The 23,571-nt window shown below is 38.5% G+C and overlaps 1 protein-coding gene across 4 annotated transcripts in view; it reads left to right on the top strand.

Annotated features, from left to right (window-relative positions):
• The window catches only part of WDFY3 (WD repeat and FYVE domain containing 3), a 184,430-nt gene that overhangs the window by 136,158 nt on the left and 24,701 nt on the right, over positions 1 to 23,571 (top strand). For 2 of the 4 annotated variants that reach the window (XM_086747769.1, XM_086747766.1), the window contains 15 exons: positions 2,161 to 2,396; positions 3,678 to 3,812; positions 5,761 to 5,940; positions 7,938 to 8,171; positions 10,095 to 10,194; positions 11,736 to 11,896; positions 12,469 to 12,698; positions 13,592 to 13,701; positions 14,588 to 14,770; positions 16,614 to 16,771; positions 18,089 to 18,166; positions 19,182 to 19,409; positions 20,260 to 20,313; positions 22,649 to 22,817; positions 23,034 to 23,197. In XM_086747769.1, the coding sequence (XP_086603895.1) occupies positions 2,161 to 2,396; positions 3,678 to 3,812; positions 5,761 to 5,940; positions 7,938 to 8,171; positions 10,095 to 10,194; positions 11,736 to 11,896; positions 12,469 to 12,698; positions 13,592 to 13,701; positions 14,588 to 14,770; positions 16,614 to 16,771; positions 18,089 to 18,166; positions 19,182 to 19,409; positions 20,260 to 20,313; positions 22,649 to 22,817; positions 23,034 to 23,197 (2,420 nt within the window). The remainder of the gene's footprint in view (positions 1 to 2,160; positions 2,397 to 3,677; positions 3,813 to 5,760; positions 5,941 to 7,937; positions 8,172 to 10,094; positions 10,195 to 11,735; positions 11,897 to 12,468; positions 12,699 to 13,591; positions 13,702 to 14,587; positions 14,771 to 16,613; positions 16,772 to 18,088; positions 18,167 to 19,181; positions 19,410 to 20,259; positions 20,314 to 22,648; positions 22,818 to 23,033; positions 23,198 to 23,571) is intronic. The other 2 variants (XM_086747767.1, XM_086747768.1) reach the window with 2 other exon arrangements.

Below are 23,571 nucleotides of genomic sequence, written 5' to 3'. Positions count from 1 at the left end.
TTCATCAGGGTCCTGACTTAAAAGCCTTTATGCAAACACATATAGCATGGATAATAAACAAGGAGAGTTAAACACATGCGCGTGCCTGCATGACTGTGATCTTATTGGCACCACAGAGATGTGGTGGGATGGCTCCTATGACTGGAGCATTGAAATGGAGGGATAGCGGCTCTTTAGGAAGGACAAGCAGGGGAGAGGAGAAGGGATGTCGCCCTCTATGCCATAACCAGCTTGAGTGCATGAAGCTCTGCCTGAGGATGGATGAGGAGCTGACTGAGAGCTTATGGGTCAGGAGTAAAGGGAGGGCAGGGACAGGTGACATTATAGTGGGGGTCTGCTACAGGCCACCCAACCAGGAAGATAGTGCAGATGAGATGGGGACCTATATAGACACATAGGAGCAGCCTCATGTTCACAAGCCCTGGTCCTCATGGGAGACTTCAACCACCCCGATATCTGTTGGAGGAACAACACAGCAGGGCTAAGCAATCCAGGAGGTTCCTGGAACACATTGATGATAACTTCCTTCTCCAAGTGATAGAGGAACCCATGAGGAGAGGTGCTATGGTGGACCTTGTTCTTGCCAGCAAGGAGGGGCTGGTGGGGAATGTGAAGCTTGAGGGCAGCCTTGGCTGCAGTGACTATGAAATGGTGGAGTTCAAGATCGATGAGAAGGGTGTACAGCAAGCTCTCTGCCCTGGACTTCAGGATAGCAGACTTTCTAGACAAAGATGTCCCTGCTCCTGCAGGGGTGTTGGACTAGATGACCTTTGAAGGTCCCATCCAACCCTAACCATTCTATGACTCTATGAGTCTATGATTATTATTGAATTGGGAAGGTTAAGGAAAACAGTTTTTCTGAAACCAGAATACATGTGCAAACATTTATTGTTAACATACTATAGCATCTGTTGTTTGACTAATTCTAATTAAATCCTGTGTTTTATTTAAGAAACAATTTTTCTACATGTGCCTTAAAATTGGAAAGCTATTGATATTTTAGGGAATTGACTTGTATCCACTCTAAGTGTCCAATAACATAAACATTTTTTTAGTTACAAAATACTTCTAAATAAGATTTTTATTTACAATTTGGAGAACATTTGTAGAGTTTTCCTGTTTTTCTTGTTACAGTATGACTTTAATTGAATCCAATATAGACTATGACCAAACAGATATTTTTAAAATTGTGTCTCATCAAATGATAGTGATAGATTATCTAATTTTCATGCTCTGTGTTTTTTAATAAATTACAACACATTGGCTCTAATATTTCTCATGAAACTAAATACAAGGCATTTTTGTTCAAGGTTATTGATGGAATTCCTGCAACTTTGCAGCAGAGATTTCGTTAGTGTGATTCCTGCAAGATATTTTCTCTGTAAAAAGGCAGTTTCTGGTGGAAAGAATATCTATTACAGCCTCAGAAAAACAAAGTGATCTCTGACAGTGTCAGAAGAATGGTTCACTGTCTGTGCTGATGTGGAGACTGAACTGTCTTCCCTGCCTCCTTCCTCACTTGAAAATAAGTGCTTCTGCTGTCCTGGTGTGGGAATTCTTGAATCGGAAAATGAAATACCTAGTTAGAAGCAGGGTCACGAAAGGTGAGTTTTGTGCCTTTGGCAGCACTTGTGATAAAATAAGAGCATTTAATGCTTTATACCAGCTGATGAATTAGTAACAAAACAGCTGAAACAAGGTGCCCCTGAGACATCTTTGGAAACAAATGAGCCACCCATTGATTTAAATGGGCCATGAGATTGCTGTTTGGTCATCTAAATCGGTACCTGAGATAAAGGTGATACTTCCCTCTCAGCCAGCAAAATATCTTTTTTTTCAGAAGCTTGGATGTTTTAAAAGTCTGAAATTGTGGTCGTGGTCAGAAAATGAATCTTGCTGTGTATGTAGTAGCATTGGGCAGTGTGTATGGAGCAGTGTCATCTATGTGGTACTGGAAGGCAATCATTTCCTTTTTTTGTTGATTAAAAAAATCAGACATCTGAAGCAGAATTGCGTAAGTCTATATGAACACATTAATTTTTTACAGCATTAATCTCTGAGGAATTACTCTCTTGAGTTCACTACTTGAGTAAGAGTGAGCTTCACAGGCGTTTCCCTATAAATATTGTTGGCTTTTTGTATTTTTTTTTTTCTTCTTAGGGTTCAATGTCGGCAGGAGTGCTGGTGGCAGGTCGACGGTCCGGGAGATTAACCGGGATGCTTGTCATTTCCCAGGCTTTCCCGTTCTGCAGTCCCTTCTCCCAAAGCACACTAATGTACCTGCACTCTATTTCCTCCTCATGGCCCTTTTCCTGCAGCAGCCAGTCACTGAACTGCCCGAAAACCTGCAGGTCAGTGCACCTGTCATCAGCAGCCGATGTAATCAGGGTTGCCAGGTAGGGATTATCTAGTAAGCTGTAAATGTAATTCTGTCTGTCATGAAAGGAAATAATGGATTAACCAGCCCCTCTCCTTCTTCTCTGCAGCTGACTCACCGTTACAATGTGGTGTTTAGTGCTGAACAGTTTGGGGTGGGAGGACAAGGTGCTATGGGAATATGTGGAAGCCAGTGTCTTATGGCATAGCTGTTGCTGGTGTCTTTCTGGTCTGTTTTGGGATCAAGTGAGAAGCAGATCCCTTTTCAAGCTGGCATGGTGTGGGCATTGAAGGGGCCATAATTTTTTTGCTTGCTTTCCTTGTTGCGTTTTTGTTTTTCTGTTTTGTTTTGTTTTGTTTAAGAGTAGGGAATTGCTGTGTTAGAGTTCATGAGGTTACAGACAAAACAAGTTTTTATTTCAGAAAGTCTCTGGTTTTCTAGGGAGGCATCTCAGTTGTTGCTGGAAAACATTCATTGTTCTTATTCTGAACAGGTTGATTTTTGGACTTGTTTTTAATTGTATATAATGAATAGATATTATATGGTCTCCAACAGAGTCATAGGAAGCCTTAGCGTAGTGCTTTACAGAGAAAAGCCACACCCCAGATAGACAAGGCACCTGTTGTCAATGTATGTATTTATTTGGCAGTGGGAACTGGAAAGTAGAAATTGCAGACCAGAAGGTTTTCTGCCTGCCTGTTCTCTCAAGAGGAATGCTTGACAGCACATTCAGCACTGTGCTACAGTGAAGTAGAAGCATGAAGCTCACCACCTGCTTACAGCATTGAAGCATGATATTGTTAAATCGAAGCTAAATTAAATTACTTAAAATATTTAGCAGTAACACTCTTAATGCTAGAGGTGGGCACTTTGTGCTTTTTTATTTGTTAATTGATTGAAGTTTTTTTGAAGTGTTGGAAAATGCGGCTTTGGTTGGTCTGTTCTTTTTTTTTTTTTTTTCTGTGAGGTGGCAAGTGGGTTTCACTGCTAGATGTGAGTAAAGTAAACAGGTAATTGTGCAGCACTTGTGCTGATAGGTCTCGTCGTGTTTCGAAATGCTTAAGTACTTTGAGAAGGTGAGAGTTGCAGTTACGTTAGCCTGTAGTTAGAAGGAATTTTCTTCAGTCACATGTGTCCTTCATATGAAGCTTTTGGGGATAAAGTCTGGAGGATATGGAATAATTCTTTTTTTTAGATACTGCCAAATGAGTGTATTGTACATATAATAAAAAGCAGTATCAAATTGCATAGGACAGAGGGATTATTTAATGTTTTATTTCTTCTCTTTCACCTCTTCCAGTTTGATTTAGACTCTATTTGGACATTCATTTTTGGAGTTCCTGCCTCCTGTGGCACTGTTACCTCTTCAATACACAGTGTTTGCACAGAAGCTGCGTTCTTGTTACTGGGAATGCTGAGGAGCATGCTGAATTCTGTAAGCATTTTTTTTTTTCTCGTATTTAAATATACAGAATTGTTTGAGTTTGTCACATGGTCAAAAGCCAAATTAGAAAAGTTGAGATTTTTGCAAACCCAGCTGTGAAATAAGCTCGTAATACTTGGGTGAAACTCGTCATTGTCAATGGGTTACTCTATCTTACTTTATTTTTCAGTATCTGTAGAAATATTAGTGGCCACAAAATTAATGCTGCTTTTTCACAAAAAGGCTAGACTTTGTGTTTTGCTGCAATTAAAACAAAACAAGAAAGCAGAAGGATGAAATGCCCTTGGCATAGATAATTTAATTTATTTTCTGATTAACATCATGGGGGAATGTTTGAGACTCTATATCCCATCTGCTCAGAGCTATGCAAGTTACAGATTTCATGCATGAATCTTCCAGATGCAGAGAAGTCCCCTGACTATTAATAGCCACATGCTGGGGGAAATGAATTTACTGCCAGAAAAATGTGTCGTCTTCTTGTCTTTGAATCTAACGTCAAGAGTGGTCAAAGTTGGTTTCTTAGTGGGAAAATTTTGTATATCCTTGGAGTCAGAGTGGGTTATCTGCTGAAAATTATCTCATTAAATGTTTCAAAAGCAGCTTGTGTTTGCTTGTCACCTGCTTTGTTGTCATGAGTTTGTGATGCACTCTGAGAAGCATTGCTTGCATGTCTCTCTCATATTAACATGTTCACAAGTGTCTTCTGGACATGTGTACTGGCTACGTCTTCATGACATGCTGTGGTACACATTCTTGTTCTCACGTGTTCTGTCTCTTGCTGCTGACCTGTTCTGTCCTGTGTTTGGTCTTTACCTGTTCAGACGCATTTGTGACATGCTCAGAGGCATGTACGGTCTCTTGCCTTGCTGTCTTGTGCTGTGTCATCAGGTGTATGTTCAGAGGTGACATCACATTTTGGTTTTACATGGGTCAGGTCATGTTTACCAAGATGTTTTGAATCCGTACATGTTAGGACCCATGTTTTGTCTTATAGTCAGTCATGTGTTGTAAACATGGTCAGTCTCCTGTTTGTGATGTGCTCAAACACATGCTCAGACATAGGTTACTGTTATGTGTTAGGCTGCTGTGTGTCACCGGTGTGGGTTTATCACATGTTCAGTCATGTGTCTGGTTACATTTCATCATGTGGTTGCAACTTGAACTAGTCTGTTTTATCATGACATGTCCTATTTGTAATGTTTGTCATGTTCAGCTCTGTGTTTCTCATGCATGTATGATACAGGGACATGCTGCATGTGTTCAGTCACATGTTTGTGATGGCTTGGACACATGTTCTCTTATCACATGTTCTGTTTTCACCTATTGCAGGCACATGGTTTGGATGTGTGGTTTATGTGTTTGTTAGAAGTTAGTAACTTGTTCAAGTGTCACACTTTCTGGAGGCAAGATTAGCCATGTATTTGGTGACATGTTTGGTCAGGTGTTCATCATATGGTGACATGCTCAGACACGTGTTCTGTCACATTGGGTCAAGTTTGTCACATGCGAACACATTTTCTGTCTTGTGTTCTGTTGAACACTTGTTTGATCAGATATTAGGTCACATGCTCTTAGGTCACATGATACTAGGACACTGTTTTCAGTCATGTTCTAGACACGCATTTGATCATGTATTCTGACAAGTGCTCCAACACACACTTGACATGTTCTGGATGTGTTTTTCACACTTGGTCATGTGCTTGGCTACATGTTCGTTCATTTATTTCTACTCTGCTTGAAAAAGTGCTTGTCCACGTGGTTGATCGCATTTAGCCCCATCTTTGATCACATGTCACGATCACGTGTTTCACTGCATATTTGACAATGTGTTTGGTTGCATATTTGACCCTACAGCTCCTCTTCCTGCAGCTCCTTCCTGAAACATAGGTTTTTCAATTAGTGCCATCTGTGCTAATGTCCTGTTTGTTTTTCAACCCAGCCTTGGCAGTCGGAGGAAGAAGGCTCTTGGCTTCGAGAATATCCAGTCACCTTGATGCAGTTCTTTCGATATTTGTATCACAATGTGCCAGACCTCATTTCCTTGTGGATGAGTCCAGATTTTCTGTGTGCGCTGGCAGCAACAGTGTTTCCTTTCAACATACGACCTTACTCTGAGATGGTAGGAAATCCAACTAGTTAGCTGTTTTGGTTTTCCTGGTAATGTTACTTTTGGGGATTTATGAATTAACAGTCGTACAAAGATAAAGCTCTGCTTATCCTACAGAAGACGACAAAGTAAAGGCTGAGCTGGACGTTTTGTACTTGGTTTTTGGAACTGAGGGAAGTGCATGTTCACCTGAAGGGGCAGTTGCTGTGCAGTGAAATCTGAAAATGCATTTTAGGGGGAATGTACACGGCTTATTTGTTTTGTGGTGGACCATTGTTTTCAATCATCTGAACAATGTTAGCTCAGATTTACAAAAGTGAAAGAAACTGAGTTAGTCTATGCTTTCAGCCCTCTGCTCTGGAGGATGTGATAAAATCTAAAGTTTCTTTTTCCTCCCACTTCCCATTTCTTCTTCTGTGGCTTAACCACAAAACAGTGTTTTGTATTACCTGGAACTACTGAGTTCAAGCCAGAAGAGGGCTTGAAGAGGGCAACTTCGTTTGCATGGCTGCCTGAAATATTCTTTGAGCTTAGTGTCATCTACAAATGATACTATTTCTAGAATATAAATGGAAAGGAAACAAACAGGTATTGTTAGCCAACATCTAAAAGTAATTTTGCTAAGAACATGGAACAATACAGGTTGGCAGATGCTAGAACTAGGGAGAATATGATAAAACATTTCAGGAAATACTTACTGGTGGCATGCTATCTTTTTGTTGTCAATAAAAGTGGGAAATCAATTTTTAAAGGTGTGTGCTGATGAGTCTCTCTTAAAAATAGTTTATTTTGCTTTTAAGTTAAACTTGAAGTAGATGCTAGGACCTCTCTATCTCTCTGCCAGTTATAAACTGGTAATGCTGATTTGGCATTCACCTGTATAGAGTTTTTAGAGGAGCCAAGCCTTGTGTCTCTGAGCAGGTCTTACTTTAACTGCTAGGTCCCTTGAAACTTTATGTAGCTGCCTGACAACTTGAGCTCTTTGCTGTTTGAGGGCTCTCTTAACTCCAAATTCATTTGCTCCTCCGGCATTTCCCTCTGCCCGAATGTGTAGAACTAATCAATCTCCAGTGAAATAGATGAATAACAGCCAGATTCTCGCAACAAAACACTATAACACAAATTTAGCCTTAGGAGGAATTTCTTAACTGATCTTCCAGCCTTTCTGAGATTGCCAATAAAATTGGAAAGAGTACACATTCAGGCTTCTCTTAATTTCTTGATAAAACTCTCCTAGTGAAGCAGCCTAAATGTTCAAAACATTTAGTTACTTCACGTGTAAGCTAGTGATGTGCTAAGTCTGTTGAGGGAGATCATATTGTCTCCTCTTGCATTTGGAGGAAGGCATTACATAAAAATAGTCTTTTGGATTTGACACCTTTTGTTACTGTTTGTGCTTTTGTTACAGCACTTTTTAAGAGCTAGCCCCTCGAAGGTTCTTGTTCATCAGAAACAGGAAAGCTGTAGAGACCCTTTTTTTTTTTTTAGACTTAGTTGTGGCTTACCCACAACTGCACTCTGATGAAGTTATTGTATTAAAAAAAGACAAGACTCAGTTCCTTTTTTGTTTTCAGTCCTGTAAGCTTGATAACCTTTTTTTAGTTGTCTTCTCTCTTGATTTTTTTTGTAACTACTTTAGTTAATAACTTTTGCAAAACTTTTCTGTTTTGCAATGAGAAAATTTATTTTGCAAAATATCTAGAAATTGCCCAAGTACTTCTTTTTGGTAAGTGAATGTGAAATGTGATTTCTAGTTCACATAACTCATGCGAGTCTTTACTGATTACTGTTTGTCTTGGGAATCTGAAACTAGAGTATGGATGTTTCTCCTGTTGTGTCTTTGGGAACTGATCCTGAACAATCCTGATCCTTAATAATCTTGTAAAAAGGCTTCTTGAGAAGCAAAATGTGAAGTGAACAGCCTTAGAAAGACAAGTAAAGAACAGAGTAGCAAAAAGACAGCTGTTAATTTGCTGATCTCTAGAGTTTTAACATGCTGTTTTTCACAGGTCACTGATCTTGATGATGAAGTTGGGTCCCCAGCTGAAGAGTTTAAAGCCTTTGCAGCCGATTCTGGCATGAACAGGAGTCAATCAGAGTATTGCAATGTTGGCACCAAGACATACCTGACCAACCACCCTGCCAAGAAGTTTGTTTTTGACTTCATGCGTGTGCTAATAATTGATAACTTATGTCTCACACCAGCCAGCAAGCAGACTCCACTGGTGGACCTTCTGCTAGAGGTACATTTTCTTTGGTTTTTGTGTTTTGTTTTGTTTTTATTATTTGAACATACTGTGACATTTTATTCTTTAAAATGTTTTCCTCTACTTACCTTTCGAAGTTAGGGGAGTGATGACCTGAGATTTAGTAGAATCCTGTAAATAATCATGCAATAGGAGGGGAAAAAAAAGGAACGCTAGTATCTCATAAAAAAGTAGTTTGCTCACCTTTCTTTGGCAGCATGGAAGACCTAAGAAAGCAAATGCAGAGGATTTATCTCAGCCTTCCTTTGAGAATGTTCTCTTCTCCTCCTTGCCCCCCTCCAGCATTTGTGTGTATTGGTGACCATCTCGGGTGCTTGAGCTGACAGTGTGTGCTGCTTACCTGGCGTTTTTGTTGCTGTGCTCTGTTCTCCCATCCACACTGCAACCCCTTTTGTTTGTGGGCTTCTTAACTTTCATTTGGCCAATCAGATTGCTCTGGTAGTTGTTGAGCATGCTGTGTCCATGTTTTATTTCTATTTGCCCTCACTTTAGATCATCCATAATCTTGTTTTGGCATTTTAGTCAATACCTCCTTTTATCTGGAAACACAGGTAGTGGATCACACCACTAGATGTTCAACAGTGCAGCATTAAAAGTTGTAGCTTTCTTCAAGTTTTATTTTTGTGGAGTATGATTCATTTGTTAAACACCTTTCAAACCATGACAGCTATATTGGCTTTTTTGAAAATATAAAATCTCTGCAAATCCCTGCAGAAATGTTAAGGTTTTTATTTTATTCATACTAGATAAAAAGAAGTGGCAGGACATATGGCACCATATGCTGTAAAAATTCACAAACTATCTGTGTTATCTTCCTGTAAATTATCTTTTAAAGTTCTTGACACCTGCAGGAAGCATCCTTCTGTTAATGGTGAGGCAGGGAATGAGGAGTTCAATTACGGTTCGACTGCCCATGCCTCCTTCAGACAATGTATTTTGAAATGTTCAGTTCACGTCAATTCACATTCTCCCTTGACCTGTCTATTTGTTACCTCCTCTAGGTATTGTTGACTCTCACTGATTTTTTTGACAGCTGCAGGAATTTTGAACTGTGCTTATATATTTCCTAAGAAGTTTTCTGGGGCAAATGGGCATCTCTTTGGTGTTACAAAGCAAAGAATGAATTGTCAAGAGATGCAGTTATACGCAAACATCAGGAAGCCTATTTGAAGCCATGTTCAGTGGGTTGCAGTTGTTTTACTGCTGTTCTAATCTGTTATCACTGGTTCATGTTACTGGCCCCTTAGCATAAGCAGAGAACTGGGTACATAATGCTGCTAAACTGCTACAGGGTAACACAAAGTAGATTGACTTAATGTTATGTTGATTTCTAGGAGTGTTTAAGTGGATCATTCAGTTAGGTATGATTATGTATGCATTGAACAACACAAGGTGATAAAGTGTTATTCCCCATTAAGTGCAAAGGAGATTAGAAAGGTTTAGCACATCCATTATATGACTACAGCAAGGCTGCTGTAGTAATATGCAGAACTCCACATAGAAGCAATGATCAACTTACGTGTTTGATCTGTCCCATTTGCTCATTTTTTACTGAAGGATGTGACTGTGTGAACTGAGGAGATCATAGTTTAACCATTTGTTTAGTAAGAGATTTGTGCACCTTTGGGGGAATGTGTTCTTTTCCAGTTCCTATTACAGCAGAAGATAAATTTACTGGATTTAAATAGGAATAATAACTACTTTATAAGACTGCATACAGGCAATGTTTTTAGGCAAAGCCAAGACTTTTTATTTAAAACAGAACGTTAAGAGGAGAAAAAAAAAAAAAAAAACCAATTCACAAGAGCTGAGAAAAGATAAATTCACATAGAACACCCTCCCCCTCTCTCTTTTTGCTCATTCAGAGATATTATCGTAACATTGTATGTCTTTTATCAGGCTTCCCCTGAAAGATCAACACGAACACAGCAGAAGGAGTTTCAGACATACGTTTTGGATGGAGTGATGGACCACTTACTTGCAGCTGATGTTTTACTGGGTAATATAGCAAACTTTACTTATCAATCTATTGAAATTAGCAAAAAGGATTTGATTATTTAGCTTTTTCTTTATCAGTGTCCTGTTTTGTTACAACTTGATATTTTTTCCCCTGCCCTTTCTTTTCCTTTGATGTGTAAATGGTGTTGATGTGCTTGCATGTTCCCTCACTCTCTTGATTGTGCCAAAGCTGTAAAATAGGTTATTAAAAAAATGTGTATGGCATTAATCTTTTGGGTATGTAAGCCAGACAAGCAGCAATCACGTCAAAAAGAACTGAAACTGGATCTTGCATCATCTCTCATGTCCTTCTGGCTTTGGTAGAGGATCTGGAGCTTTTGTCAATTTATCATGGGTGAGACTTTGGTTTTTAAAAGTTAGTTTTGTTTCCATTTCCTCCTACTGTAGTTTTCTTATGAATGTAGCACTGCAAAAGGAGCCTCTGGGATTAGCACTCCATTAATCCAGTCAATAAATGGACAAGAAAAGAATTAGAAGCTTGTAACTTGGATGTCAGTAGGGTAGGCTGTCCCACCAGAGCATGGGTTTAGATGATCGTGAAGTGGCCTGTAGGAATATCGCTGCTCAGGTGCCAAGATGGATTTCACAGTGGTCTGCTGGACTTCCCAGGAGCTCTTGGTCTGCTCTATCTGCATCCTATATGTCATGGGGCAGCATGTGTTTCTGTTCAAAAGTGCTTGTAAGGATCCTCCTTTCTTGCCACAGCAATGGGTGCAGTGCAGTGCAGTGCAGTAATAAAATAAATCCAGAATCGAAGCTTTGGGCCAGGTTCTCGGGAAGATTCTCTTGCCCTTATAAGTACTTCTGTGCAGCCCAGGAGCAGGACTTTAGTTGCCCCAGGCACTTGTTCTTTGAGGTTTTGGCAGCTTCCTCTGGGTGTGATGCTATCAGTTGTTTTATGTGCAGATAAGACAACAAGGGAATAAATGTAGGTGAGCTTCCAGCAAAATCAACACCACTGATGACTTTTTTTTTTTTTAACGGAAGCACTTGCATTTTTCAAGCTTCTCTTAATATAGCTGGACTGGCATTTATGTACACACAGACACAGTGCAGCTGATGCCCATTGACTCTCAATTTTATTGAGCGAAGCACAGCAAGGCAGAAGTGGTGCCGGTTGATATGACTTGTCATCTCAAGGTGTTTAAAAAGGTTTTTTTCTTTTTGAAAAAGCAAAAGTATAATTTAAAAAAGCTACAGGTGGTTCTGCACACATACAATTCCAGTTGGAAAGGAGGACCACACATAAATATGATGCCTTGGGATCACAAGACTACCATTTCTTTGGGACTTTTCCCGCCCTAGCCCCACCGTTTTTTGTCTTTGTCACTGTTGATTTCAAATATTCACTTACCATCAAAGATCATTGTAGGGAAGGTTTTAGCTTTTTCTTTGACTGAGACTTTTTCCCTTTTACAGAAGTCTAGAAAGCACTGACTAATGTGAATGTATTTATACAAATATGTTTGGTTTTTTTTTTTTTTGATAAATGAAGAAATCTTTTGGGTTTTTTTTGCCTAGGTGAAGATGCTTCTCTACCTATAACAAGTGGAGGAAGCTACCAAGTGCTGGTGAACAATGTGTTTTATTTTACACAGCGTGTGGTAGATAAGCTTTGGCAGGGCATGTTCAACAAAGAATCCAAACTTCTTGTGGACTTCATAATCCAGCTCATTGCACAGGTAACAGTGTTATACTAGCCTGCTTGCAAAAACCATTTTCACAGGTTATGATAAAATCCATGGAGTCATGTCACTAAGCAACCCGCTAATGACGTGTGTCAGATCAGCATAGAAGTATGTTTTTCTTCCCCAGGCTTTCTCTCTCTTTACTGAGCTTTCCTAGCACATCTTGTCACTGTGGGGTGCTTTAATATGAGGCAGTTGAGTAAAAACTGCTTTCAGATGACATTAATTTTTAGAAATAAACAAAATAAAGAGTGAAATTTACCTCACGTTCATTTTGGGAAGCTTCCTAAATTTACCTTGACCTTTGGGAAGCTTCCTCATGCGCTTTTATTGGAGATTGTTAGAAGACTTCTACTGTTAGAAATCAGCAGCATCTTTATAGATGTTAAAATTGTAAGTGTATTATCCTATATTAATGTCATTTTGGTCCTTGAAATTCATGGCATTAGTGCTTTTACTGAAATGCTGATTTTGAAAAATTCACATGGGTCAATTCAGGGGAAGATTGTGTGCCAGTAAATTGAGTTTCTGCGACTATCTGATAATGTTTTTTTACTTCACATCAGTCAAAAAGAAGATCTCAGGGACTATCGCTGGATGCTATTTATCACTGCCTGAACAGGACCATCTTGTATCAGTTCTCAAGGGCGCACAAAACTGTTCCTCAGCAAGTGGCTCTCCTTGATTCCCTAAGAGTCCTTACTGTGAACAGAAACTTAATTTTGGGACCTGGAAATCATGATCAAGAATTCATCAGCTGCCTAGCTCACTGCTTGATTAATCTGCACATGGGAAGGTAAGTATCTCAGATAAGAAGTTCATTCCAGAAGCAGGGCTGTGAAGTATTAACATGACCTGTTCTCTCTTAGCAATGACATTCACCTCGCAATTAAGTCAGCAATTCTGGATAACTGTTTATAACTTTCCAGCCAGTGAAATGCAAGCAAGCTTAAGTTTTTCATTGTGAAACAAAATTAGGCTTGAAGAGCTCAGGTATAGAGAACATTCTTAACCTCCTTTTACAGAGATACTCTAAAATACTGACAGAAGTGCTTAGCTTACCGTTTTGTTGTTCTGCTTTGATAATTTGAAATATTTTCAAGGTAGAAAGAAACACTAGTGCTAAGTAATTAATAGTCAAAGGGATCTGTCACTAGATTTATTGTCTATTTAATAATTTCATACGAATTCCGTATCTTAGTGCCTAGATGTATAGCACTGAGTAAGTCCAGTGAAGCATTAAATCAGATGCCCGTGACAAATGCTGTTAGACACCCACTTTTCTGCATAGCTGCAGTTGTCTGCCTGGCATTTTCAGTTTTTCTTTCCAAAAACACAGACAACTTGTTTCATCCAAAGACACTTGGATGAAGTGTCCATTAGGGCTAATGTTCTCCATTTCTGGCCTCATCTGTTTTGTGTTTTTTTCAAATATTGCCATCTTCCTCTAGCAACATTACTGTCCATGGTGTGTCATTCTTCATAAACCTTCAGTTCAGCTTGTGACCGCCTATTATCAGAACTCGAGTGGACAGAAGGGAAGTAGTAATGTAGTAGCATTGCATTAATCTTTGTGATACCGTCACAGGGAATCAAATGCTTTAGCTTGGTAGTTTGGAGGGGTTTTTTTGGTTTTTTTTGTTTCTTTTTTTTTTTTGTGATTGTTGTTGATTCATTGTGTATTTGTAGCAACGTTGATGGGTTTGGATTGGAAGCAGAAGCCAGGATGACAACTTGGCACATTATGATCCCCTCTGATATAGAACCAGATGGGGTCTACAATCAAGATGTCAGCGAAGGTAATCAGAAAGTGACAAAGCCACAGATGTCTGCTAATGCCACTTCTGTATTGTCATCACTGATCTTTTTTACCCCAGTTACTCTTAGAGCTGAGGGTGTGTAGGGGGTGTGTGTACAAAAATATATAAAAAATAGATTAAAAAACACTTAGAAATACCAAAACAGGCATATCCAGGATAAGTTACTGTTTTGTTAAAATAGTAAGAGCTCTTCATTGTTCTCTGCACACACACCAGAATTAGAAATACTGCTTTATATGCACGATGTTGAATGCAATAGAAATGGGTCATTTTAAGTGTGCACCATGGTTTTGTATCAGATGGATCTTACATGAGCATAGGTAAGAAATAATTGGTATAAGCTGTAAAATTATAGCTCAGTGGCATCCTCAGGATCTTTCACTAAAAGGAAACTTATGAACTAGCTGTGGAATAAATTATTCACTAATTTTATTTATTTATTTATTTTCCCCTTACGTGTCTATATTTAATACTGATGCCACTGTGAACTTATGCACATAATCATATGTAAAATTGTTAAAGCATAAAGTATGTATGGAATTATGTGTGTGTTTATAGACATATACTTCTATAAGATCTTTTAAATCTCATTTTGTTTATAGATGGATGTGGGAGAAGAATCACAACTAATCAGAGCTGGTATTTCAGATTCACAGAGAAAAAATTGCCGAAGTTAACCGTTACTTTCTGATAGCATATAAATGGCAAAAAAAAAAGACAGTCTGCCCAAAGGCATTTCACAAGTCATGCAAGAGGGGAAGAAACTAGAGTAAAATTGCAGAAATTATTCTGTTAACTACTGTAAAAATGCCAATTCTATAGGCACTATAGAGAGCTTGCTGTTTGTGATCTTGTATCTATGCAGGTCGACAGCTTCTTTTAAAAGCTATAAACAGAGTGTGGACAGAGCTGATCCATAGTAAAAAACAGGTTTTAGAAGAAGTTTTCAAAGTGACACTACCTGTCAATGATCGTGGCCAAGTGGATATAACTGTTGCAAGGCCATTTATTGAGGAAGCAAGTTTAAAGTGTTGGCAAAATCATTTGGGTAAGTGTAACTGAGGATTTATCTGTTCTGAATGGCAGATTTTCCTGAAGCGAACAATATGCACTGGATGTTTTATTATGGGCTTAGGTTTTGTGTAGCGGTTAAGTACTCTAAACTGTCACTATCTAACATCTCTCATTCAAAAACTGTACTGTGTATAGGATATACTTACACTCCACTGCACACAGGGCCTTTATCCAACCCTGTCAGTGGTCTCAACAGCATCCTGTGTTTTAAGTCAGTGTGCACCAAATAGCATATTGTGGATTGCAGTGACTGAATCGTTTAGCTCCTTCCCATGAACACCTGGATTGGGATGAGTTGTGTTACTGTTTTCAGGATTGGATGTACCAGGCAGGGAGGGGGGGACCCCTCTTGAGCACGTCTGGGTGCAGCATGCGACCTCTCGATCTGGTGATACAATTGGAAATGTGTGACTGAGCAGTCCATCTCCAGCAGCGATGATACTATGACATCTCCTTCTTGGCTGGGAAATCTGTTCAGTATAGGTAGCAGCTTTACAGGAAAAGGACCTGGGAATCCTCGTAGACAATGAGTTAAGCACAAGTTAGCCCTGGGCCTGTGTAATAAAGGCAGCCAGCTGCTGCTGGACTGACTTCGTGAGAGTTTAGACAGCAGATAATAAAATTCCATAGACCTGATGATTACACAACTCTGAAATAATTGAGGTTAACCTGGATGGACAGAAAGCATTTTTGGAAACTTGGAATACGTGTTTTTGTGGTCTGTATTTCTAGATGTACTTTGTCCTTGGCTGATGTTTGCTCAAGTTTCCAGTGTCTCCCTGATAGTCAGCATATTTGCAGAAATATTTTGAGTAGAGTGAAAGATCTTTGGAGAAATTATTCCTATAAGAAAGTAGTAGTGGTTTTAAAAGAATAAGAAGAAAGCTCAGAGGTGGAATGAATTGAAGAAACAGCGAGGAACATGAGCATGTACTTTTTAAATTGGAGGTAACTGATATACAGTATGATCCATTAACTGAATATTGGGAGAATGTTAAACTGTTGAGAGAGTTGAACTAAGCTGTGATTTTTTTTTTGTTTTTTTTTTTTTTACTTCCATTTTTAAAATAAGCACACCAGTCTTAAGGACTTGACTGGGATAGCTGTATGTGCACAAAAAGGTGCAGTAGGCCTATCTAGCTTCTCCACTCAATACAGCGTATTTTGCTGCCAGATTGGTTAGTGTGGTCATGTAGTAGCTACTTTTTGGGTAGAGATAAGGTGCTCAGATGCATTTTTTTTCCCTAGTATCTACTGTTTATAATATAAATTCTGTTATCTTTGTAACTGTTTTGAGACAGAAATATTTCTTCAGACGTTGTCTTCCTTCTTTGGAATACCCACGTGTTCTTTAAGGGATGTAAATCATCAAAATTAAAGTTGACAGGGGTACAGGGAGGCTAGGTGATGGTTTTGTTTATACGTAGCTGGTTTTCATCTCTTCAGATGAGGACAGAATTCATAGCTCATGGACCCTGATTTTTGATAATCAATAAAAGCAGTAAAAAATCTGTTTGTCATGCTTCATTTCAAAATGCAAGCAATTCCCATATTTTACCCGAGGATCTTTCCTCATACAAGTCATGAATGTATGACATGAATATGAGTGCTGCTGGGCACTCTTAAAGCAAACGAATAACAACAAAAAATCCCAAGCAACCAAAAAAATTGCACACACACACACAAAAAACCCTAATCCCCAAAACATCCACCTTTTTAAAGCAGCAGAAAAGGTTATTCTGTTTTTAAAAGCAACTATAATGGAGGGAGAGGAAAAAAAAACACCTAAAAAGTGCTCCCAACACTCTGTTTTTCAGCTCATGAGAAGAAATGCATCAGTAGAGGGGAGGCTCTGGTTCCAACCACACAGTCCAAACTTTCACGAGTTAGCAGTGGGTTCGGCCTCTCTAAACTAACTGGTTCCAGGAGAAGCCGCAAGGAGAGTGGACTCCATAAACACAACCTCTCTACACAGGTAATTTCTGTCCATTCGTAACACACTGTCTAAAATCCAGCAATGTATGTTCAGAGTTTGTGGTAAATATCCAAATCTAAGGAATCCTGCAGAGTGTGAAGTGATATCAGACCGCTCAGCTGCTTCTGGTTACGTACATAATTTATAGCTTTGTTAGTCTGAGTCTGTAATTCAGTTTGCAATACTGCTCTGTGATGGAAGCTGTGAGATAGATGCTTCAGCTTATTTTCCATCCTGCCCCCAAGATTGTGTGGTTTTGGAAAATCCCTATATGAGTATATATGCATCATAACTAAAAAAATGCTGCTTTGTACTTTTTTTTTTATTGTAATACAGAAAGAGTTCAGTGAAACAATATGTGATGGTAGAACTGGATGGTCACTTAACAAATGTGCTTGCTTTAAAAAAAAAAAAATTTTTTTTTTTTTTTTTTTTTAAATTATACCAGAGTAGCACAGTAGTGGTGCTGTTGGTGGTACAGAACCTGGTGGGGCATTGCAAGGAATTAGTATTTGAGGCATTGGAAGCAAAGGAAAGAGAGGGGTTTAAAAGTTCTGGAGGATTCAGTTCTTACTGTATTTAGCACTTGAAACATTGAGGACGTGTTGGGTCAAGGGAGGCAGGTGTATTCCTGCTACAAGGAAATTTATAACTCCTGTTAACTTAATCAGGAGTTTGTGTCCTGTGAAAAAAATACAGCACCAGTTCTCTTTCTGATCTGGAAATTATTCAGTGATTTTGATAAAATAAAAAAATTCTCAGTGTTCTCAGTCCTGTTCCTGGTGAGCAGGAATACGTATCAAAACTAAAATGAAGAAACCCGCAAACTGAGCTGACAGGAACTGTTGCTGGCTCTACCAGTAATAGCAATAAGTGAAAACAGGTATATTGCAGTACAGAGTGAGGAGTGCTGAGTGTCTCAAGGATTTCTGACAAACTAGGTAGCATCCAGAAAATATTACTTAAAAGGAAATAGGGAAAAGCAGTAATATTTGTCAGTGCTGTTTGGGAATGTTCTGAATTCTTAGTCATGTGTTTGGAATATTTTCCAAATGTTTGCCAGTTTCTTTTAAAGGATATTCCCGTACATGAATTTACTGCCTCTCTCTAAAAAAAAAAAAAAAAAGACGAAAACACTGAACAAAACAAAACCTGAAGTACTGTTGCATGCAGTAGTTTTAAATTCATCATCTAAGTAATTTTTTTTTTTTTTTAATTTCTGAGCAATTTTTGCAAGGTGATGTATTCGTAGGCTTTTAATTCAAACAAAATCTTGTATAAAGTGTCATTCTGTCTGTCCTCTTACTTTTGTATTAGGAAATTTCCCAGTGGATGTTTACTCACATTGCAGTGGTTCGGGACCTGGTTGATATGCAGTATAAGGAATATCAGGAGGTATGATTCAGAGGATTAATTATCTGACACTGATATTTTCATCTGTTACATTATACTGATCCCATTTCTCAGTATGGGGCTTGTAAAATATTAAGATTGTCCTGGTGAAAATCCTTGAACGTTTAGATATGTCTTTTATTTTTAACAGTTTTTTTTTTTAAATGCAGTCAAACAAATGAGGAAGCTCATTTTGATCTGGTTGTAGATGAAAACTCTTATAGCAATGTTACATGTTAAATCTTAATTTTTTTCAAGAAGCTTAAGTAGTCTTTCCTTAGACATGTGGGAAAAAAAAAGAGAGATTGGAAATATGCTAGAATATGCTGTCTTTCTAAAACATTGTACAAAAAGAGAAGATGCAGAGAAGCACTGTGTACAAACACTACTTTTATAGTAACACAAAGAAAATTTTGATACTTTTCCCAAATCACGCGGCAATGGAAGGTGGCTGCTCTGTGTCTTCCAGAAATGAAATCGTTGCCCCCTGTGGTTTCTTCTAAATGTCCCCAAAGACCTTTGGCTCAGACTGGTTGCTGAGCTGCATGCTAGAATCTTAAGAAATCAAATTCCAAGTGAAACAAGTAATTGAAAGCAATTAGTTAAAAAAAGCAACCACCAAACTTTGCTTCATTTACCTTCTCTCTCCAGTGTAAATACAGGCAGGGAAGGTCTTTTGTTTTCATTCTTAAAATCTCTTTTCAAAATCAGTGGATTAGTGTTACATTTCTTTCATATTTGCCATTCAGAAATACATTCAATTAATTATACAAACCAAAAGCAAAGTTTTTCCCTCCTTTTTTCTTTGCTTTTCTTTTTTTGTTAAGAAGATTACAATATGAGCCCTGCTTTTATGGTAACTGACATCGGAAATCTTATTAAGATGTACTAGAAAATGCTATTAGAATTATAAATTATTGCACATTTTTCTGTAATGTAGTGAAAATATCTCTGCTCGCAATGGAGACAGGCTTAAAAGCATCACTCCTGATGCATGTGCAAATGTCTTTTTATTCAGCGTCAGCAGAATGCATTAAAATACGTGACAGAAGAGTGGTCTCAAATTGAATACGAGTTACTACGAGAGCGAGGTTTGTGGGGTCCCCCCATTGGCTCTCATCTTGACAAGTGGATGTTAGAGATGACTGAGGGTCCCTGCAGAATGAGGAAAAAGATGGTGCGAAATGACATGTTTTATACTCAGTATCCCTACATGCCTGAAGCTGAGCAAGAAACAAACTTACTGGTAAGTATCCAAGATTTTTGTGATAAGTAATTTTATGCCCTGTTGTAAAATCCGTATTTTTTTAGAAGTTTTTTGTAAGAAACATATTTAACTTTGTTGGTATTACTTGATATTCAGTCTGTATGTCCTAAATGGTTAATAAGGTCCAGTTATTCCTCATAGTATATTTAGGCAAGGGACTGCATCACTTGGCTCAAAACTAAGTGAACTCAAAGACTGGCAATTGCAACATAAGATGAGGTGTGCTTGTGTCAGCTAAGTGATTGTGCCAGTGAACAGCAGAGGCACCTTCACAAGCCTCTAGAGCCTGAGAAGTACCGTAACCATGGGAGGTTTCAGTCTGAGTTCTTAGCCTTATGCTAGATAATGCGGTAAGCAGTGATCTGAAAAAAAAAAAGAAAAAAAGAAAAAAAAAAAACAAAAACAAACAGGCTATGGGCCTTGGTTTGGGTGTGTTTGTGAAATGTGCTTTCGTCCATCCGTAAATATGAATGTGGGCTGTGTGGCAGAAATGCACATGGCCTTTGAAAGCTTGGCAGTCAGTTCCTGTTAATTTTGGAACACTGTTTTTTAAGAAATTGAGCAGTCTTTATGGTGTCTTTTAAGCACGTGTATACATACAGGATTTTTTTCCTGAAATTAAGCATGAGTGTCAAAGTACTTATAACAAGCAAACAAAAAATAGCCTTCAACCAGTTTTAAACCATTAGGTATATTTGCCTGCTTGCAGTCTGACACAGAATAGCTGTAGTGACAGTTTAATTCACACAAAGTGGAGAACATGCCATCATACATTCTTCTCAAAAGTGTTCCTTCTCTGATGCTTATGTAATTGATGCCCTGTTTTCAGTCTGACTTCTCAAGTAGACTTCCTGAGACAGCTGATGATACCGTTCCTCAAAAGGTAAAGAAACAAGTACACCGACTGAAAGAATGTAAAATAAATACAACTTTTTTTTCCTCCTGCATGTTAGGCAGTCTTAACAAGGCTTCTACGTTTGGCTTTCAACTTGCTCTTTCAATAAATATTTCCAGGCCTAAAGGTGTTTTCAGTAATCATGTTAGAAGATGTTACTGTGCTCTCCTTAGCCTTCACCTAATAAAACTTTCTGTAGGTCTTAATTTCTTGCTGCACACTAACAGGCTGTGTTGGGCTGTGCTATCACTGTTCTCACTGTGTGAAGTGTTGTGGCTTTGGGATCTGAACTAATGGTTGGTGGAACATGTCTAGTAATGGGCAACGTGATCACTTGGAAGCACTTACTGGGAAAGTAAATGTTTCTTTCTAAGAGGGGATCTGGTGAACAGTTTTTGTCCTTTTTGGCTGTAATGGGCTCTAACAGTCCTACTTTTGTTAGAACCCAGATTAACTTTGTCTTAGCTGACTCTTCTGATTTTTAGTGTTAATGAAATAGACACATTTGTCCAAAAAATATGAATCCTGCCTTGAAAATAACAATCTTGTTTGGAAGTGGCTGCTCTTTGAGCATTTCAGTATCATGCTACTTCTCTGTTAATTGCATTCGCAGTCTTGCCCATCACTAAGTACAATGTGTAATCTGTGTTCACTCATTTTGAATTACATTCAACAATAAATTAATACATGTAAATTAAAGTAATTTTATATACAGAATATCTAATATAAATTGTTACTTCTTTCCTTTCTTCATGTTAGCGGTGCTAGTTAGGATTTCTCTTTGTAGGCTACTCATGAGTTGTTTCCGTAGATGTTTTAAGCATAATTTAAGTGGTATTTTTGCAGTCTTAGTTGAACATAAGTGAGCAAATTAGATCACAGTGCCTTAAATTTTTTATTTTGGAGGCAGCTGATTTGACCTGAAATAATAAATCTCTATGGTTTTGATCTTAACCTCCTTGTCATCCCGAGCATCCACTTGTAATAAAGCTAGTTTGATGTTATGAATCATTTAGTTTCCCACTGTACTGTCATACAGAGGAACAAAAAAACCCCTAAGTTACCTATTTCCTGTTATTACTACAAAAGTGAACAAGGGAAAATCTTGACTGAAATGGCAGTGATACTCTACAATTCTACATAATATAAAGCATTGAACTGGATTTATAATAATCCAGTAATTGTAATTATCCCAATCTAATCTTGAAATTCGTGGGAAATAATGCTACAAAACAAAACAAAAAAAAATATTGGTGATGGAGAACTGAACACGTTCACAAAGCTTTCTAGAGTTTGAGGGTGCAGTTAAACAGTAGTTGGAGAAGAACATTTTCAACTGCAGTATAAAATCAATGAGTTTTCATCCATCCATGTGCATCAGTGTGTTTTAATTTTGGAAAGGTTCTGGGCTCTTTAATACCTCTTTTATCTTCACCTGTGTCTCCTGTGATGTTTCTGATATATTTATTGTCCTCACTTGGTTCTTACTTCTGTTTCAAATGTTACCTCCATAATCAAGTGAGGAACATAAGAATTAGCCTGTGGTGGGGGGCGGGACAGACAAGGGGAAAAAAGTCACCAACCAAAAAACCCCGAAAAAACTCCTCAACAAAACCAACCCCCGAACAAAACAAAACAAATCAAAAGCCCAAACCCCCCCAAAACACACCAACACCGCCATAATGCAGTGTATCATAATCTGTTGTCGTCACCCAAAGGTACAAATGGTACTTGAAGAATTACTTTGGTTAAACTGATGCTCTTGTGCCACAAACTGTCAGAATCTTTACTAAAAAAGAAAAAACTGAATTAATTAAGAATTTCTGAGCCTTAAAGCTGATCCCTGGCTGCTTTTAGTTCATATCAACTTTCACGTATCTGTATCTTTCCGTGAGGTGATTTTTTATTCAAACTGTTGCCTAGCAAATAAGTCAGCTGGCTAACGAATAAGCTGTATACGTTGTAGGGAGTTACGAAAGATGATAAAGTGGCCATCTGATCTATCAATTTTATGCACAAGTATCCCAGTCTTTTGTGACAGTTCATAGCATACTGGCTACCCTTCTTATTTCCCATGTTGTAGGTTTATCTGCAGGCATTTCTGCAACCCCTTTAATACTTGAGTGGCTGAATAGCTCCCTTGCAAATCAGCTGGCAGATTAGATCTACTGAAGAGTCTGTTTCTGTATGTGTTGATGTATAACTGAGCATGCACAAAACACTTGGTGGGCATGCACTGTGCTACACACAGTAGTCCTGAAACACATTCACTGAAGTAAGGAAGGAGTTGTTTGACCAAGCAATTTCTTCAATTATTTCTAAGAAACCTGCACGTTACCGAAGAGCTATAAGTTATGACAGTAAGGAGTACTACATGCGCCTGGCTTCTGGAAACCCTGCAGTCTTTCAGGATGCTATAGAAGAGAATACAGTGGGTGAAACAACTCAGCAGGAGCCAGAACACGGGGAGGACACTATTGCAAGAGTCAAAGGTTAGATCATTTGTTCTGTCCTGTACTGGTTTCTTTAAATTTATCTGCCTTTATGTCTTCTTGTCCATTTGCACTAAGATAAGCGTAAGGATCCTGTAGGAGTCTTTATTTTTTTTGTCTTAGCATTGGATCAGTAATTTCAAAGTTCAAAGGTTTTGTGAAGTGAATTTTTGTGTGTCAGGTTTTTATTTATCTATCTCTGTTCTTCTTTTCCAGGCCTGGTGAAGCCTCCCCTGAAAAGATCTCGCTCTGCTCCTGATGGTGGAGATGATGAGAACCAGGACCAATCGCAGGATCAAGTTGTTGAGGGGAGTTCAATAGATGAAGAGGAGAAGACTGACAATACAACTCTACTTCGACTTCTTGAAGAAGGAGAGAAGGTACTGTGTACTTCAAACATACTAGGCACTTACTGTATTGGAATTTCTGCATTACATGTTGCAAGCGTGAATGAATGTCCTAACTACCTTCCCTGATCTACAGCTGAATTTGCTTAATATTTCGTCAGCTTCTTCCTTGAAACCAAATGTGTGCTCTGATTCCAAGAGGTCCTGAGCTGAAAACCCTGTACTGGAAACAGTCGTTGTCTTTCCTTCTGCCTGCTAGGGGAAAAAAAGAACCTGTCCTGAAATGAAAGCTGTGAGCTATCCCATGCTTGGATTATTACCCTGTCAGCTTAATGCATCCAGACAGAAAATACACATTGAAAATGCAAATACTGAACTCGGCAGACTGTAATTAATTGTTCCCTTCA

The sequence above is a fragment of the Chlamydotis macqueenii genome, chromosome 4 (genome assembly GCF_036417535.1).
Source record: "Chlamydotis macqueenii isolate bChlMac1 chromosome 4, bChlMac1.mat, whole genome shotgun sequence".
NCBI lineage: Eukaryota > Metazoa > Chordata > Aves > Otidiformes > Otididae > Chlamydotis > Chlamydotis macqueenii.
This window is presented reverse-complemented; position numbering and strand designations above follow the sequence as displayed.